Source organism: Rhinoderma darwinii, chromosome 12 (assembly GCF_050947455.1).
Source record: "Rhinoderma darwinii isolate aRhiDar2 chromosome 12, aRhiDar2.hap1, whole genome shotgun sequence".
Taxonomy (NCBI): domain Eukaryota; kingdom Metazoa; phylum Chordata; class Amphibia; order Anura; family Rhinodermatidae; genus Rhinoderma; species Rhinoderma darwinii.
The window spans coordinates 7,080,897-7,101,069 of NC_134698.1; the positions used below are offsets into that span (position 1 = coordinate 7,080,897).

The 20,173-nt window shown below is 44.8% G+C and overlaps 1 protein-coding gene across 1 annotated transcript in view; it reads left to right on the forward strand.

Annotated features, from left to right (window-relative positions):
• The first annotated feature begins 2,578 nt into the window (after nt 1–2,578).
• LOC142665034 (SLAM family member 9-like) overlaps nt 2,579–20,173 on the forward strand; it is a 42,010-nt gene continuing 24,415 nt past the window's right edge. Inside the window, exons 1-2 of the mRNA XM_075844569.1 lie at nt 2,579–2,671; nt 4,920–4,993. Of these exons, the coding sequence (XP_075700684.1) occupies nt 2,579–2,671; nt 4,920–4,993 (167 nt within the window). The remainder of the gene's footprint in view (nt 2,672–4,919; nt 4,994–20,173) is intronic.

Sequence of the window (20,173 nt, forward strand, 5' to 3'; positions counted from 1 at the left end):
CAGACAAGGGTACACAGAAACTAAGGGAAATGGGGCAGTTGCCCACGGCAACACCGTGAGCAACAAGAGTAGTGAACGAGCCGAGTCAAACCAGGAGTGTACGAGGTACCAAACGCAGAGCAGGAGCGTAGTCAGTAAAGCCAGGGTCGATATGAAGCAGAAGTCAATAGTAATAGCAGGAGCAGCAGAGCCAGGAAACTAGAGAGAATCACAGGCAAAGACAAGCGGCAAACGAAGGTATAAATAGACAGAGTGCGGGAGCTAGAACCGTCTGGCCAGGCTGTGATAGGTTCTCCCACTCCTCAGCCTACCAGCCTGAGTGGTAGCAGATCGAGTCACTCTATCAGACCTAAGAGCAGGTGCAGACCGATTAACCACGGGCGTCGACACAGAAGCTGTGTCTGGCAGATCCTTTACACCCTCAAATACAATTCACAGCACTGGCAAGAAAACAACCAGTACCCTTCCCTGCCATTGGGCGCTTTTCTTCAGATGTAGGAGGCTCGATGACATCCTCGCGCTGCCTGCGTCATTTCACTGGAGCAGGCCTGGTCAGAAGAGACCAGGCCTGAATTGCTGGAGGACGGCATGGGAACGGGGACACGTGAGTGTTCTTGTTGTGGCACTGTGGAATTATTTACAGGGAACAGTCTAGCACTATCCACATGGGCACTGTAACTAACTACAGGTGGCACTGTGTGTGGCATTATCTATGCTGGTTTTTACCCTATGAGTATTGGTCTCAATATATCCACTAGCTTAGCCCTTTATATTACAGCTTGTAATATAAAGGGCTAGGCGGGTGAATACATGCAGACCAATAACCGTAACGTAAAAAAAACTAAAACCAGGAGGGTATCGGGAAATAACTTAATTTAAATAGTATGTGTTTGGAAACCCCCCTTTAAAAATTCTGCGTTTACCCCCGATTACCTAATGAGGGCTAACAGATATGAAAATAGGGTGGAGGTGCATGTAAGGTAATGAGGGTGAAATAAAAAAAAAAAAGATAGAAAGTGATGGAATGACTTTGCTCTATACACAGCGGGGGTAAAATAGCAAAATAAAAAATATGGGATGGTAGAGTTCGGGGTGAGACATTCCAGTAAAGAAACAGAAAAAGTGATAAATGGGTCAATGATGTCAGAGAATAGAAAAATAGTTTCAGCTAAATATCTGGTGTGTTTTTTTTCCTTACCTAAACAATTATTTATACGGACAGAGATAAATCGCTCACCTGTAGCTGCACAGATGCCGTGCAGCTGGATGGAGACGTTCTTCTGGTCGGCCGGGTTCTGGACTATACACAGGACTTCCATGTCCTGGTGGTACGGTGGCAGTGATATATGGACGGTGCCTCCATTATTATACGGCTGATACTCCGAACCCTGGAGACTGTATTTCCAAGTATAGAATAAATCTGATGTATTTGATGGGACAGAACAATGAAGAGTAACTTTACACTGATCACCGATTCTCTTCACTTCCGGTATGATCTGTGGAGGGGGAACTGGATCTGTAATCAGAAAGAAATATTATTTACAGTATAAGCCTTTATGGACTCTCCTAACTGGATGCTGTCTATAGGGGAATCCTCACATCCTACATTACAGCCATGCCAAGGGGGGCTCTACAGTTTTGATCCACTACGAGTCAACTAACGGAGCATTTTAATTTGTTAAAAAGTCCTTCCAATGCATAGAACCACAACTCCATGCTGGGTTGTGCAGGTGCCAAGGTAACCATACGACGCCCGGTGATATTGTGCATGGGTCCTATTCTAACTAATAGTACCCATGCATGATATGGGGTCCATATGGTCCAAAACTATCTGAACCGTACAGTAAGGCAGGTCACATAGATAATTGGTTATCTATGTCATATATATGGTTATCTATGTCGTATCACCGCTACGGTCAACCCCATTTTCGTTGTTCCAGAAAAGTTCTAGTTACTACCTATAATGTCAGACACAGGACCCCCCCCCCAATATACTGCCTAGCCACAGGGCCCCCTAATATACTGCTACGGTTTGCTCGGGACTCTTGAGGGTCCATGGCATTGATACCCCCTGCGGTCCTATAGGATCACCAGTATTATCCACACTAGAGGACTTCTTCCACCATAAGGCTAATTTTGTCTTAGCGTGACCTTGGTTAACATGAATACGTACCATAAACTTTGAGGATAAATGTCTGAGTTAACACTTCACCATTTGGTAAAGTAGCTTCAGCCTTATAGATTCCACTATCATTTTTAGTCAGATTATTGATGGGCAAAACTCTTCCGTTATTGATTAGCTCGTGTCTGTGGTTATTATTCTTAGAGACGTCATTCGGAAACTTGCCAATCTGATATTCTGTTTCCTGGTGGATTGATCTCCAGGTTATGTCGGTCACATTAACTCCGTCAAATAAGGTTGTCGTCAGCTTAATAGGGGAATGTAAAAGCCCGAATACGACCTCAGGATGTTGAGCTTGTCCTACAACAGAAGGGGACATTTTTATTATTGTGTCTTATGTACAGTAAAAGAAGCATCCTCCCGATACCTCATTAAACACACAACCGCTCCGATCTCATGTCTCCCAACGTGGTCCTTTCTGAAGACAGTCGCTCTATATGTCATAGACAAGTTAACGAGGAAATTCCCAGGTTGGGTGGTCTCTGTATGGTAACGGATGACTAACGGATGGGCTGGAAGGTCTGAGGGCAGCACCAACACCAGCACCAACACCAACAATAGGTAAGAGTGTAGTCATACATTTCTGAGGGCAACGCTGGCAAAGTTCAAGCAGTATGGGTCAGGCACTGGTCAGGACAGGCAGCGAACAATCCAAAGTCAAGAACAAAATCGAAAACTAACGAGAATAACTTCACAATGGAGACGGGAACCACACATGACCTCTTCGACGAGGTGTGAAGGTCCTCATAAGTAACCAGAAACGCTCAGCCGAACAGATAATGCGCTGTAATGAACCAACCGCACAATTTCATCTATTGGACCATCCTTTCCCACAAATTTAGTTAGGGTCAAGGTACAAAGCTGGTCCCAGAACTTGGGTGCCTCTAGCGAGCTCAGTGGTTACTTCTCTAGATAACGTTAGCGGATGGGGAACCAGACAAATAATAATAGGGATTGGTGTTACGTCTACTTCAGGCAATGGCGAACAAGTCTTTATAAATCTACCGGGGAGGGCAACACGAAGGGATGAAGTCAGGCCAGGCAGAAGTGGTCAACGGGGTCAGGCAGAAACAGATGCGGCACCAGGGACGGGATGTAGCATGGTCAGGAAGCCAGGGGTCAGTAACAGAAAAGTAGTCGAGACGGGTATGTGGTACAGTTGCATTAGTCAGAAGAACAATCACACCTTACAAGGCTCGGTAATGAGGATGTAGCAGAGCAGAGTTTGCGGTTCAATGGAAGTCAAGCGAGCCAGATCAAACAGAAGTCAAACAAAATACATGAAAATAAAGTCTAACTACACCGGTGCCTTGTCATTTTAAAATACAGCTCCTTATTGGATGAGCTTATTGCAGCAGCTGGAAGTGAGAGATGATGCTGGAGCGGGGCTAGAGGAGCACATGACAGGTGTGCCTTTCCCTTTAAGAACGCATACATTGCTATGGGATCCATCTGCAGGGAGTGTGATGTCGGATGCATCAGTATGAAGCTTCATAGAGGGCACATGCTGGGGAGGGATGTGCCCAATCTGTGCCCGTCTGCTCCAGGAAAGAATGTGCTAAAGACTTTTACTTTGTATGTGTTGGCATGTAATCAGAGTCATAAACCACGGCTTCCCACATGTTCCCCGTGCAGGAAAGTGGTTGTGTAAGAGGCATGAGCTTCAGAATTCAGTCTTCAATACAGAGGCTGTTGGCCACCCTATAAAGGGTCTGTAGTGGGGTCCGCCAGCTCCCCATATATAGGACACCTATATCACTAACAGCAGCAAGGCAGAGCATGGGTGGGGGAGGGTTCAATCCAGAGATTGTGGCTAGCTGGCCGCCTACCCTTCTTCTTAGCCCGGATTATGAAGATGGCTCTGATAAACTTTCCTAAGTGACCCTATTAAAAGGCAAACCAGACGGTCAGGGGTTAATACAGATATAACCGTCACAGTATCTGTAATTATGCACTAAAAATACACAAGTCATATACTGTATATTGCACAATCTCGAACAAAAAGTGAAGTCAGGAAAACAAAATTCCGAGTACAGGTCTACACGAGTTAGTCTAACGCTGCGGGTGCCCCCCCCCCTATATCCCCGAGGAAATTGCATGCACAGTAATACCCTACGGATGGCAGAGATCTGTAAGACTTTCAGGATTGCAGGGCAGGCGAGTCTCCCGCCACTGCTCCGACCGTGATGACATCATCAAGACAAAGGCTGCAGATACTTGTAACGAGACCGCCGAACTCTGAAAGAAGCCGGAGATCAGCTCAGATCAGGGGGAACATCGCGATGAAATGCCGGGAAGAAACCGGCAGAAAACTTAACCCCGTCGCTCACGCAGAGCTGCACAAGAAATACACAAGCAGCATGCGAGACGTGCTGGAGGACGCACATGGTGGCACGAGACCCACAACCGGCTGCACAAGCCGTATCACTCACCTATAGCAAGTAGCGATGCAAGCGCTAGTAACGTTATAGTCTTCATATTTCATTTCTATGGACGGGAGAGAAGAGATCTAGCGGCTTCCTGTGATTTTACAAGACACGAGTCTATCAAACGGAAGCTGCGTCCTCATTACAGAGGGAAGGTGTCATCATTGTCTTCAAGTGCTCCAGGTCTGACCACTCAAAACAGTTGTGACCTTGCATCATGTTGTGCAGAACACGCCTCACAGAGCAAACTGGAGATACTCACTGGAAAATAGTGATCTCATATTTCTTAAACTATTATTTCTTTTCTCCAGGCGGAGAATGGATTGAAATATAGACATCAAGAGAGGAGCATTGGATACAATCTGGTAGTTGTGTTCGTGACAAAGTAAAGTAAATTTGACATGGCCGAAAGTAGGTGGACAACCCTCCTAATGATTGAGTTCAGGGGTTTTAGCTTCACTTATTGCAAACCGGAGAATAAAAATCAAGCACACAGCCATGTAATCTGCAATGCCAACCACTGCTAGTAGTATGGGTTATACTGAAGAACTCAGCGACTTTACACCTGGCATTGTCATAGTATGCTATCTTTACCACAAGTCAGTTTAGGAGATGTCTGATCTGCTAGATCTGCCCCAGTCACCTGTAAGTGTTATTATTATCTGCTAGATCTACCCCGGTCACATGTAAGTGTTATTATTATCTGCTAGATCTACCCCAGTCACCTGTAAGTGTTATTATTATCTGCTAGATCTGCCCCAGTCACCTGTAAGTGTTATTATTATCTGCTAGATCTACCCCGGTCACATGTAAGTGTTATTATTATCTGCTAGATCTACCCCAGTCACCTGTAAGTGTTATTATTATCTGCTAGATCTACCCCAGTCACATGTAAGTGTTATTATTATCTGCTAGATCTGCCCCAGTCACCTGTAAGTGTTATTATTATCTGCTAGATCTGCCCCGGTTACCTGTAAGTGTTATTATTATCTGCTAGATCTGCCCCGGTTACCTGTAAGTGTTATTATCTGCTAGATATGCCCCAGTCACCTGTAAGTGTTATTATCTGCTAGATATGCCCCAGTCACCTGTAAGTGTTATTATTATCTGCTAGATATGCCCCAATCACCTGTAAGTGTTATTATTATCTGCTAGATCTGCCCCGGTTACCTGTAAGTGTTATTATTATCTGCTAGATCTACCCCGGTTACCTGTAAGTGTTATTATTATCTGCTAGATATGCCCCAGTCACCTGTAAGTGTTATTATTATCTGCTAGATATGCCCCAGTCACCTGTGTTATTATTATCTGCTAGATCTACCCCGGTTACCTGTAAGTGTTATTATTATCTGCTAGATATGCCCCAGTCACCTGTAAGAGTTATTATCTCCTAGATATGCCCCAGTCACCTGTAAGTGTTATTATTATCTGCTAGATATGCCCCAGTCACCTGTGTTATTATTATCTGCTAGATCTACCCCGGTTACCTGTAAGTGTTATTATTATCTGCTAGATATGCCCCAGTCACCTGTAAGTGTTATTATCTGCTAGATATGCCCCAGTCACCTGTAAGTGTTATTATTATCTGCTAGATATGCCCCAGTCACAAGTGTTATTATTATCTGCTAGATATGCCCCAGTCACCTGTAAGTGTTATTATTATCTGCTAGATCTGCCCCGGTTACTTGTAAGTGTTATTATTATCTGCTAGATATGCCCCAGTCACCTGTAAGTGTGCAGGGGGGCACGACGGCAGAAGTCATCTCTGTCTAAGTGTCATACTGTCAGAGTGTCCTGGCAGTTATACATGGCACAGATCTAACATCCATCTCTCTTCTCTTCATACAGGTATATAATCCTTTCCATTCCTGCATGAACTCCATCTGTGCTGTACCTGCATTTCAAAACGCTGAAACTTGTATTTTATGGTATATAACTCTATTTTCCTGTCTTGCTATATAGTCTGTTATCTCTAACTTTTGTCAAAGTGTTTGATCGTCGTTAAGTTTTATGATCATCCAGACCTGCTAGTTTATTTGTTTATCCTTGCATAGCTTTTCACCTCATGTGTCTAGTTGATTTGATTAATAGCTGAACGAGCTTAATTAGGCCTAGATCTGAGCATCTACTCCCCTATAAATTTAGTTGTAGCATATGGGGAAGGCACTCGTGCAGGGGGGCACGACGGCAGAAGTCATCTCTGTCTAAGTGTCATACTGTCAAAGTGTCCTGGCAGTTATACATGGCAGTTATACATGGCAGTTATACATGGCAGTTATACATGGCAGTTATACATGGCAGTTGAACAGGGTCACTGACAGGTAAGCTGCATTAGAAAACCAAACAAACTATCACACGCTCTAATTATTATATTTCAAACTATCTGTTTTAAAAAAAAAAACAACATGTTTGCTACCGCGCTCATCATTCTAGCTGCTCTTGGTTTACAATCCTATCGCCCATTTAAGCCTTGCCAAAAAACAGTCCTCATCAGTCCTTCTCTCCTGGCCTCCCCCATGTACAGCTCCCATTCACTATTCACTTTCCTCAATCAACTTAACCCATCTCATCCCACTGCCCAACATAAAAATCACTCTCATAAATCACATAACCATTTGCTGTCTCTCTCCATTCTCCTGCTACTCGCTGCAGGGACATCTCTCCCAACCCTGGTCCTCCCTTTTCTTCTGCCGAGCTCAACCACTTATCTTATGGTGGTCTCCAGTTCTCTCATGCCCCTAGACCAGAGAACAGGCAGGGTGGAGGAGTAGGTATACTTCTTTCCCCACACTGCATTTTCCAGGTCATTCCCCCGGTCCCCTCACTCACATTTCCCTCTTTTGAAGTCCACACCCTCAGACTCTTTCACCCTTTTTCCCTCCGAGTGGCAGTTGTCTACCGCCCCCCGGGCTCACCCCGCCAATTCCTGGATCATTTTGCTGCCTGGCTTCCACAATTTCTATCCTCTGAAACACCCACTCTCATCATGGGTGACTTCAACATCCCCATTGATAACCCAATCTCCTCATCTGCCTCCCAGTTTCTATCTTTAACCTCGTCCCTCGGTCTGTCACAACTTACTAACTCTCCTACACATGAAGACGGGCATTCACTTGACCTGGTCTTCTTCCGGCTCTGCTCAGTTTCTGACTTTATTAACTCTCCTCTCCCGCTTTCTGACCACAACCTTCTCTCCTTTACTATCAAATATTCTCGGCCTCCTCAGGTCATCCCTACGTATCAGACATACAGAAATCTACATGCCATTAACACTGTGAAACTCATAGACAGTCTACAGTCCTCATTGTCCCCTATCTCTTCCCTCTCCTGTCCCAATCTGGCTGCCAAACTTTACAATAACACTCTCAAAAATGCAGTGGATGAAGCAGCCCCCCCTACACTCCGAACCACACGACAAAGACGACGACAACCCTGGCACACGCCTCAATCCCGCTTTCTTCAGCGGTGCTTGAGATGTGCTGAACGACTGTGGAGAAAATCGCATTTGGATGCAGATTTCCTCCATTACAAATTTATGCTCAAAACTTACAACTCTGCCCTTCACCGAGCCAAACAAGTCTACTTCACTTCTCTCATCTCCACACTATCTAATAATCCAAAACGCCTCTTTGATACTTTTCACTCCCTCCTTAGTCCTAAAGTACAGACGCCAATCACAGATCTCAGTGCTGAAGACCTGGCCAATTATTTTAAAGTTAAAATTGACAACATCCGGCATGATATTATCTCCCAGTCCCCGAGTAACATCGATCCCCTTCCCCCCCGCACTCCCTCTTCTTCACTCTCAGCATTTGACCCAATAACTGAAGAAGAAGTCTCGAGGCTCCTCTCTTCTTCTCGTCCTACTACCTGCCCTAGTGATCCTGTCCCCTCACACCTCCTCCAGTCCCTCTCCCCAGCTGTCACTAGTCACCTGACTAAAATATTTAACCTCTCTCTTTCCTCTGGTATCTTTCCCTCCGGTTTTAAACATGACGTTATAAACCCATTACTGAAAAAACCAACTCTTGACTCATCCAGCGCTGCCAACTACCGACCAGTCTCTAATCTGCTCTTCATCTCCAAACTCCTGGAACGCTTGGTCTACTCTCGCCTTATCGGCTATCTCTCTGCTAACTCCATTCTTGACCCCTTACAATCTGGTTTCCGCACTCTACACTCCACAGAAACTGCCCTTACTAAAGTCTCAAATGATCTCTTGGCGGCTAAATCGGACGGTAAATCCTCTCTCCTTATTCTTTTGGATCCCTCTGCAGCCTTTGACACTGTAGACCACAAACTCCTACTTAACCTGCTCCACTCTATTGGCCTCAAGGACGCGGCTCTCTCTTGGTTTTCCTCCTATCTCTCTGGCCGCTCGTTCAGTGTGTCATTTGCTGGTTCCACTTCTTCTCCTCTTCCCCTTGATATCGGGGGTTCCGCAGGGATCAGTCCTAGGTCCGCTGCTCTTTTCTCTCTACACAGCTCCTATTGGACAAACCATCAGCAGATTTGGCTTCCAGTACCATCTCTACGCTGATGACACCCAATTATATACCTCTTCCCGTGACATCACCCCTGCTCTAATACAGAACACCAGTGATTGTCTGTCCGCTGTCTCTAACATCATGTCCTCTCTCTATCTGAAACTGAATCTTTCTAAAACTGAGCTCCTTGTGTTCCCACCATCTACTAACCTCCGTAAACCTGATGTCTCCATCTCTGTGTGTGGCACTATCATATCTCCTAGGAGCACGCCCGCTGTCTCGGGGTTATTTTTGACTCAGATCTTTCCTTTACTCCTCACATACAATCACTTTCACGCTCCTGTCATTTTCACCTCAAAAACATCTCCAGAATCCGCTCTTTTCTTGCGGAGGAAACCGCCAAAACTCTCATTGTTGCTCTTATTCACTCTCGTCTTGACTACTGTAACTCATTACTAGTCGGTCTTCCCCTCACTAAACTCTCCCCTCTCCAATCTATCCTCAATGCAGCAGCCAGGCTCATCTTTATGACCAACCGCTACACCAACGCCTCTAATCTGTGCCAGTCACTGCACTGGTTGCCCATCCCCTTCCGAATAAAATTCAAACTTATTACTCTCACCCACAAAGCTCTCCACAGTGCTGCACCTCCTTACATCTCCTACCTCATATCTGTCTACCACCCTACTCGGGCTCTACGTTCTGCCAACGACCTTAGATTAAAATCCTCCATAATCCGAACCTCCCACTCCCGTCTCCAGGATTTCTCTCGTGCTGCACCCGTCCTCTGGAATGTGCTACCCCAGACAATCAGATTAATTCCCAATATCCACAGTTTTAAACGTGCCCTGAAAACACATCTATTTAGACAGGCCTATAACATTCCCTAATCTGACTCCTTTCCATAGCCCTCCATTTAGATTAGTCATCAGAATAAGATTCCCTCACACTCCTTCTCTTCATGTCCGTCATACACGGATACTGGTTGGTGACCGGCTCATGCAGCTTTATGTTACCACCGCATGTGTATAAAAATGGCCGGACCATTGTACAGAACAAACACTGTTACACTTTGTGTCTCCTTTATTTCCTCATAGATTGTAAGCTCTTGCGAGCAGGGTCCTCACTCTCCAGGTTTGAACTGTAAATGATCTTTGTCACTATGTAATGTCTTATATTGTTTGTTTCATGTCCCCTCTAAATTGTAAAGTGCTGCATAATATGTTGGCTTTATATAAATAAAGATTATTATTATTATTATTATTAAGTGTTATTATTATCTGCTAGATCGGCCCCAGTCACCTGTAAGTGCTATTGTTATCTCCTAGATCTGCCCCGGTCACCTGTAAGTGTTATCTACTAGATCTCAAATAACAATCGCCTATCCTCTGCGGTGTCACTCACTACAGAGATCCACAGTCTACTAAAGTAACAACAGCACCGGAACGGTGCGTCCAGAGCATCATGAAATGGGTTTTGAACAGTCGCTGCCGTTTAGCCTAAGATCACCAAGCACCAGTGGCGTAGCTATAGGGGTTGAAGTGGTCGCACTTGCAACCAGGCCCCTAAGGCTGGGGGCCCCACAGGGCCCCGTTGCCACGCAGCGCTCTAATGCTAATTCTTTATGTGCTGTGATGCCGACACATCCTGGTTACAGGCAGGGTTCCTGTAGACGTCACAGTCACATGGTACACTCATTGTACCATGTGACCGTGAGGTGCGTTCCAGCCATTGTGGAAGAGCCAGTGCGGAAGAGCATGGAGGACTCCAGTTGAGCTGCAGAGGGTGCCCGTAATGTATATGTGTTGTATTGTACTGTCTGTTTGCGGTGCAGAGGGGAGAGGGGGGCTTTAAATTACAGCCACCCCCCTCTCCACCGCAAACACAGACAGTACAATACAACACATTACAAACTGTGGCTCCCACCCTCCCGCCCGTAGGGGGTCGCGAATCACTCACTGAGGTCCCGGTTTCAACTGTATTTGCGTCCTCAGGACGCAGATCGAGTTGAATTTAACGCTGGAGCAAGGAGCCGACAACTCCTTCCTCCAGCATTCACTGTGCCGTGAGCCATTAGCGGCTCTGTGCAGACAGGCGCGGTGTAGTGATGTCATCACGCCGAGTCACTCATAACACAAGGCAAAGGAGAAGGATCTCCTCCTCCACCGGTCGTGGGAACGGGGATAGGCAAGTAATTTAATTATTTTTCTATTATGCACATATGGGGGCATTATACTGTGTAGGGGGGGGGCTGATATGGTGGCAGCTATGAGGGGCATTATACTATATTGAGGGCAGTATACTGTATTGGTGGCAGATATGGTGGCAACTATGGGAGAATTATACTGTATGGGGGCATTATACGGTGTAGGGAAGCTATGAGGAACATTATACTGTATGGGGTCTGCTGTGGGGGCTTTATGCTGTGTGGGGCATTACACTGTGGGGGGCAGCTACGGGGGGCATTATACTGTATGTGGGCATTTATGGGTGGCATTATACTGTTTGGGGGCAGCCTCAGGGAGCATTATACTGTGTGGGGGTGGCTATGGGGGGCATTATACTATATGGGGCATTATACTGTATGGGGGGCATTATACTGTGTGGGCATCCATGGGAGCAAGGTGGCTGGGCATAGGCACGGCAGGGGTCTTGTAGTGTTGGGGAGGGGTAGGGAGGCCCAAGCTGAATTCTTGCACCAGGGCCCATGAGCCTTTAGCTACGCCCCTGCTAAGCACAACGCTAAGTGACGGCTGGCGTGGTGTAAAGCATAAAAATTAATTTTACACTATGCTCAGCAGGTTACAAGACCCTCATTGGTCAGGTATCGAGGAGAAGTGACAACTGCTCTGGACACATTTCTTTGAGCTGCACGGTTGTCAGACTGGGGATATAACAGGACACTGAATTGTTGCGATTTTATAAGTATGCTGAGAGTTCTCTTGTAAAGTAAAACTGTGACCTTCCCCTTACATCCGGCATACAGGCCATCTTACATGCTTGCCAATCAGAGAGGTGGGCAAGGTCAGTTGTTCCAATTACCCAGAAACCCACCTTACATACTATGGGACTCCATTGTATTGGCATACTTAGAACGCCGATACAAATTACAGTGCTGGCGAGGCAGGGGAACCATAAGTTCCTTCCCTCCTCATTCGGGTCTTTTCTTGTGATGCAGGCATCGTGATTACGTCATCACGCCACCTGCATCGTTCCGCTGGAGTAGGTCTGGTCAGCATAGGCCAGGCCTGCAACGCTGGAGGCGAACATGGCACAGGAACAGGTGGGTTCTTGTTTAATCGTGCGGCACCATCTACAGGGGGCACAGTGTGGGGCACTATCTACAAGGGGCACTGAATGTGGCACTATCTATTTTGGTTTTTATGCTACCAGTAGCGGTCAGCACAGATCCACTAGTCTAGCCATTTATTAGAGCTTGTAATATAAGAGGCTAGGCTGGTGGATAAGTGCAGACCAATAGTCATAGCGTAAAAACAAGAGCTGGAGTGTGAAAACAACGTGGTGTGAGTAGTATGCGTTTGGGAACCCCCTTTCAAAAATCCTGCAATTGCCCCTGGACACCCATCTCTGCAAGAAAGTTTTAAGACAACCTGCAGGGTATTCCCCTCCACGCCTCTCCCACTCCGAGTTACATATATCACTTATTACACAAGATCGAAGCCCTATATGTTCTGTGAGTTACAAGACCAAATACATGTATTGGTTGGCAGAGAAATAGAATAACAATTTGTTATTAAATTGGCACATGGCTAAAACTTGGAAAGATGCCCGGTCAGGAAGGGGTAAAACTTCTGGTTAGGAGGTGGTTAACAAAGAGGTGGGAGGGCGGTAACAAGAACACGCTGGGAGGGGTGACTCTCCATGCAGTCATACATAGACTCCCACCCCTGACGTCATTCAACTGGGAGTTCTTACTTGACCCTTCCCAAGTCCCCTCAGTTGGAGTCACCTTCATGAAACACGACAATGTCAGACCCAGTGAATGTGTTACTTGTTGTACTATTCCTATAAGAATTTATGAATGAATGGACTACTGGGTGTAAGCAGTTGGGGGTGTGTCCCTACACAGACTGATAATGTCCAATCAGGGCTCACAGTCCCAGACAGTGTAGGGACACTCCCCTGTGACAAGCAAAATTTATTTATCACCACAAGGAGGAGTAAAAGAGGAACGGCACAATGTAGAGTTAGAAGAAAAGCCGCTCCAGAATAGTTTTTACATGGGGAATTCAAGTATTTAGTAAAACAGATATGTCAGGAGCGGTGCCTGGAAATCTTTAATGGTGGGAGATGGATGACTGTGTAAGGACTTGTTCACAATGAGAGAGTGTGTGGTCTAATAAGATATAAAAGTAGTTGTCCATGATTAGAAAATCAGGATTACTTTCTTCCAGAAACAGTGCCACACTTGTTCATAGGTTGTGTCTGGTATTGCAGTTTGACTACATTGAAGTAAATGGGGCTGAGCTGCAATACCATACACAACCTTTGGACAAGTGTGGCGCTGTTTCTAGAAGCAGTCATGTTTTTCTAACCGAGTAAAACCCAGTTAAGGGCAACCTAATAGGATAGCATATAATTGCATGATTAGAGGGGATCTAATCTTTTCCTCCAGGAAGGGGTGCCAATCGTCTGACTAAAAAAAAAAATATTTGTGGCATATTTTATGTTGGGAAAACAGATTTAAAAAGGGGTTGTACAAGAAAAAGACAAAAACACGGCTGGCTTCTTCCAGAAACAGCGCCACACCTGTCTATGGGTCCTGTCTGGTATTGCAACTCCACTGAAGTGGGGATGACCTGCAATACCGCTGTTTTGGGAAGAAAGACACTGTTTTTTAATCCTTGACAACCCCTTCAAGTTTTAGGCTCCATGGTGACTCAGAATCACCCCGACTCTCGGACGACTTCAAAGTTTCCCTATGGGTAAAATAGTAGCAACTTTCTTTCCTATAGGTCACTTTCCATTGTAAAGCGTATGGGGGGGTCTGATAAATGACGATTGTTTAGTCAACAGTGATTACGGGACCATTTGGGCATCAAGTGGCCCCACAGTCCCAAATATATATTTTTTATTGACCCCAATAAAGTTTATCATGGCTAAAGTGGTTAGTAAGGGGCCCCTGGTAGCTACAAATACCCCTGTGCCAATGTAATAAGTAGAATAGACCCATCTGTTTCTATACTTCTCTGCATCATTGTTCTTTTTAACCCCTTACCGACATCCGCCGTATATATACACGGTGGGGATCGGGATGGAAAGCATGGAGAGGACTCACGGTCTTGGACCGCTCCATAAGTTGGGGGTTTTGGCTGTATGTTACAGCCGACACATTACTGCAACGAGCTGGATCCTGCTTGTTTAAGCCCTTATGACCACGACTTTAAGTCCATTAGAAAGGAGGGGGGGGGGTGGCCAAGTCTGACAAACTATTGCCACCCCCGTGACGTGATCGCGGGGTGCCGATGGTTTTTATAGCTGCCTGGGGGCCTAAAGAAGGGCCTGCCAGAAGAGCTGTAAAAATCACAATATACTGCAAGTGACCCAATGATTGCCGGTTCAGAGTAAAATACAGCTAAATAATTTAATTCTTTTTTTACACACACACTACACACCACACACCACACACACACACCTTTTCCTGCAAAAGCTAAGGAAAAAATATTCTAAAATTTACCTTGACTGGTATATAGGAGTTGAAAAGATTACAATAGAACATTATTTAACCCGCGTGGTGAACGCAGTAAAATTTTAAAAAAGCCCCAAGCCTACATCCGTAGATTTCATCCATCCGTAAATACGGATCCGTAGTCATTTATAGTCATCCGTAAATCATGCGCATATACGGAACGGTGTCCATAAATACGGTCCGTAATGCATCCGTATTTTAAAAAATAACAAAAATGGCTATGGCAGTAAGGGATTAAGAGACATTTTATGTTCTCCGTTTCCTTTCAGCTTCATTTAAGGAAAACAAAATATCCAAGGATAATTATCAAGACTGCTGAAGCAAGTGCGTACAGTATGTAATAGAGACGTCTGCTCCCTGTCACGAGTACAAAAATGTATTATGTGCAATGAACAGTACAAATAATGGCAGTACATGTGAGCTCTGATATAAACGTATACATAGAATTCAATAATAGCTGTATACAGAAAGCTCCCCCTAGTGGTGGCTGCATGTAGACAGTATTTTATCATCTACCTCTAGATCTATGCAGGGGGTTGAATCACTGAGCAATATAATGATATACTAACACCTTAACGCAAAATCACATACATGCACGTCATGGGAAGGCTCGTACGGGATGGTGATCATGCAGGCACAGAAGCTGCTCACGCACGATCACCGCGGAGTCCTGGCTGTGACTGACAGCTGGGCTTCCACTGCAGCAGCTGGGATTAAAGTAACCTCCAGTCCCTGCCATTTAACCCCTGAAATGCCGCGGTCAATAGCGCCCGCAGCATTCAAGTGGTTTGACTGAGGGAGCTCCCTCTGGAACCCATCGGCGGCCCGCGAACATGATCGCCGGCTGCTGATGGATCGCCATGGCAGTCGGGGTCCTAATAAAGGCCTTTATGCCAGTCGTTGCTATTAGACCGTGCCAGAGACATGGCCTAATAGATTGCCTGTTAGTTTTACACTGCCGGGCAATAACGAAAAAAATCGCCCCGTACCCGGACAACCCTTTTAAGGCCAAAATAGGCCTGGTCATTAACATGGGGTTAAAAGATGCCGATTTACTTTAAAAGGCAGAAAAGAGGGTATTTTAATAGACTTATGCCCCCAAATGATGTCCTACGACAGAGCCTAATACAGTCTTAATGATGTCATTCATGGGGGACTTCAAGTTCATCACAGCAAGAGCAACCTACCAGCACCCCACAATTGCGCTGCAGAGGCCGCCGATAAGGTCACTAAGGCAGCACCCTCCCTTTGTCTACATCCGTGGTCGCGACTTATGGTGGAGCCCTGGTCATGATTTAGGGCATGAAGGTGGTGGTATATGTCTGTATGTGAGAAGTGATATGAAGTTGGTGATGTATGTGTATATGTGAGAAGTGATATGAAGGCGGTGGTGTATGTCTGTATGTGAGAAGTGATATGAAGATGGTGGTGTATGTCTATATGTATGTGAGAAGTGATATGAAGGCGGTGGTGTATGTCTGTATGGGAGAAATGATATGAAGGCGGTGGTGTATGTATATGTGAGAAGTGATATGAAGGCGGTGTTGTATGTCTATGTGAGAAGTGATATGAAGGTGGTGGTGTATGTCTGTATGTGAGAAGTGATATGAAGGTGGTGGTATATGTCTGTATGTGAGAAGTGATATGAAGGTGGTGATGTATGTGTATATGTGAGAAGTGATATGAAGGCGGTGGTGTATGTCTTTATGTGAGAAGTGATATGAAGGTGGTGGTGTATGTCTATATGTATGTGAGAAGTGATATGAAGGCGGTGGTGTAAGTCTATGTGAGAAGTGATATGAAGGCAGTGGTGTATGTCTGTATGGGAGAAATGATATGAAGGCGGTGGTGTATTTCTATGTGAGAAGTGATATGAAGGTGGTTGTGGTGTATGTCTTTATGTGAAAAGTGATATGAAGGTGGTGGTGGTGTATGTCTGTATGTGAGAAGTGATATGAAGGTGGTGGTGTATGTCTGTATGTGAGAAGTGATATGAAGGTGGTGGTGTATGTCTGTATGTGAGAAGTGATATGAAGGTGGTGGTGTATGTCTGTATGTGAGAAGTGATATGAAGGTGGTGGTATATGTCTGTATGTGAGAAGTGATATGAAGTTGGTGATGTATGTGTATATGTGAGAAGTGATATGAAGGCGGTGGTGTATTTCTGTATGTGAGAAGTGATATGAAGGTGGTGGTGTAGGTCTATATGTATGTGAGAAGTGATATGAAGGCGGTGGTGTATGTCTATGTGAGAAGTGATATGAAGGCGGAGGTGTATGTCTGTATGGGAGAAGTGATATGAAGGCGAGTGTGAATGAGACATTAGAGGGTGAAGATTGTGAGGAGGTTGAAACCTTGTGGGTGGAAATACAAAGGGAGGTAAACACTGAAAAAATTACTTTTGTTGTAATCTATAGACCCCCCAATATAACGGAGGAGATGGACGTTCAGCTATATAAACAGAAGGAGGGGGTTGCACAGGCTGGTACTGTAGTGATAATGAGAGATTTTAATTACTGGGATAATAATTGGTGTCATAGTTCGGCTTCAACTGCAAAGGGGAGAAATTTCCTGAACCTGTTGCAGGAAAATTTTATGGGCCAGTTTGTGGAAGACCCGACTAGAGGTGAAGCTCTGTTGGATATGGCAATTTCTAATAATGCAGATCTTGTTGGGAACATCAATGTTCGTGAAAACCTCGGTAACAGTCATCATAATATAGTTATATTTTACATATACTGTAAAAAATAAACACAGGCAAAAACACTTAATTTTAAGAAGGCCAATTTCTTCAGGATTGAGGATATAGACTGGGAAGAACTAACGTCAAATAATGGTACTGTCACGAAGGGTCTGTGGACCCACTGGGCCATACCGCCTTGGCGGTAAGGCAGCTGGCCAACAGGGCGCAGGTCAATGTCTATAGTTCGTATAGGCAATTGTGGTAGCTCGGACAGCAGCAGGGCAGGCTCGGCTGGGACTAGGCAGCAGGTCAGACGTGGGATACAGCACGACACGACTTTGGTACAGCACAGTGCTCGACCAGGATAGCATGGAATGCTACGAACAGGAACACACTAGGAGGCCATCACATAGACAAACTTAGGAAACATCAACAACGCTCAGGCATAGAAGCAGGGGGCTGGACCCCTCTTATATTCCATGGAACTCAAGGGTTCAAAGTTCATCAAAGGTCCGGTGCGCGCGCGGCCCGTTTAAGAGCGTGCACGAGCGTGTGCGCGCAACCTACGGGATCCGGCTGAGGTGAGTGGAAGTGAGCGGCTGTCAGGGGGAATTGGAATTGACGACCCGCAGCCACGGACATTACAGGTACAAATGATAAATGGGAGATTTTCAAATCTAATTTAGGTAATTATAGTGCAAAATTTATTCCCAAAGGTAACAAGTATAAACGACTAAAATGAAACCCCACATGGCTTACACCTTTTGTAAAAAGGGCAATACATGACAAAAAAAGGGCAATTGAAAAATACAAACCTGAGGGTACAGCTGCAGCCTTTGTAAATTATAAAGAGCTTAATAAAATTTGTAAAAAGGTAATAAAATCAGCAAAAATACAAAATGAAAGGCAGGCGGCCAAGGATAGTAAAATAAATCCCCAAAAATTCTTCAAGTATATAAATGCAAAAAAGCCAAGGTCTGAAAATGTGGGACCCCTAGATAGTGGTAATGGGGAGTTGGTCACGGGAGCCGCTGCCAGTGCTGTTAATGTATCATTTGATATACTGAATTGGATGAATGTAGATATGGTCCAAGGCCCCAGGACCAGATGGGTTACACCCTAGAGTTCTTAAGGAGCTTAGTTCAGTTATTTCTGTCCCCCTTTCCATAATATTTAGAGATTCTCTAGTGACTGGTATAGTGCCAAGGGACTAGCGCAGGGCAAATGTGGTGCCTATTTTCAAAAAGGGCTCTAGGTCATCCCTGGGTAATTATAGACCAGTAAGCTTAACATCCATCGTAGGGAAAATGTTTGAGGGGCTATTAAGGGTCTATATACAGGATTATGTGACAAAAAATAGTATTATAAGTGACAGCCAGCACGGTTTTACTAAGGACAGAAGTTGTCAAAGTAACCTGATTTGTTTTTATGAAGAGGTGAGCAGAAGCCTAGACAGAGGGGCCGCTGTGGATATAGTGTTTATATGAGAGGTTAGCAGAAGCCTAGACAGAGGGGCCGCTGTGGATATAGTGTTTTTGGACTTTGCAAAGGCATTTGACACTGTCCATCATAGACGTCTAATGTGTAAATTAAGGACTATAGGTTTAGAAAATATAGTTTGTAATTGGATTGAGAATTGGCTCAAGGACTGTATCCAGAGAGTTGTGGTCAACGATTCCTACTCGGAATCCCCGGTTATAAGTGGTGACCCCAGGGTTCAGTGCTGGGACCACTATTATTCAACTTATTTATTAATGATATAGAGGATGGGATTAATAGCACTATTTCTATTTTTGCAGATGACACCAAGCTGTGTAATATAGTTCAGACTATGGAAGATGTTCGGGAATTGCAAGCGGATTTAAAACAAACTAAGTGATTGGGCGTCCACTTGGCAAATGAGGTTTAATGTAGATAAATGTAAATATATGCATCTGGGTACGAACAACCTGCATGCATCATATGTCCTAGGGGGCGCTACACTGGGGGAGTCACTTGTTGAGAAGGATCTGGGTGTACTTGTAAATCATAAACTAAATAACAGCACAATGTCAATCAGCTGCTTCAAAGGCCTGCAAGATATTGTCGTGTATTAAAAGAGGCATGGACTCGAGGGACAGGGATGTAATATTACCACTTTACAAAGCATTAGTGAGGCCTCATCTAGAATATGCAGTCCAGTTCTGGGTTCCAGTTCATAGAAAGGAGGAAAAATACAAAGAAGAGCAACGAAGCTAATAAGGGGCGCGGAGAATCTAAGTTATGAGAAAAGATTAAGAGAACTAAACCTATTTAGCCTTGAAAAAAGACGACTAAGGGGGGGACATGATTAACTTATATAAATATATTAATGGCACATACAAAAAATATGGTGAAATCCTGTTCCATGTAAAACCCCCTCAAAACACAAGGGGGCGCTCCCTCCGTCTGGAGAAAAAAAGGTTCAAGCTGTGGAGGCGACAAGTCTTCTTTACTGTGAGAACTGTGAATCTATGGAATAGTCACCGCTGGAGCTGGTCACAGCAGGGACAGTAGATGGCTTTAAAAAAGGCTTAGATAATTTCCTAGAACAAAAAAATATTAGCTCCTATGTGTAGAAATTTTTTCCCAAATATAAAAAAAATAAAAAATAATAAATAATTAAAAAAATAAATAATAGTAAAGTAGATATGGTACTGCCACAAT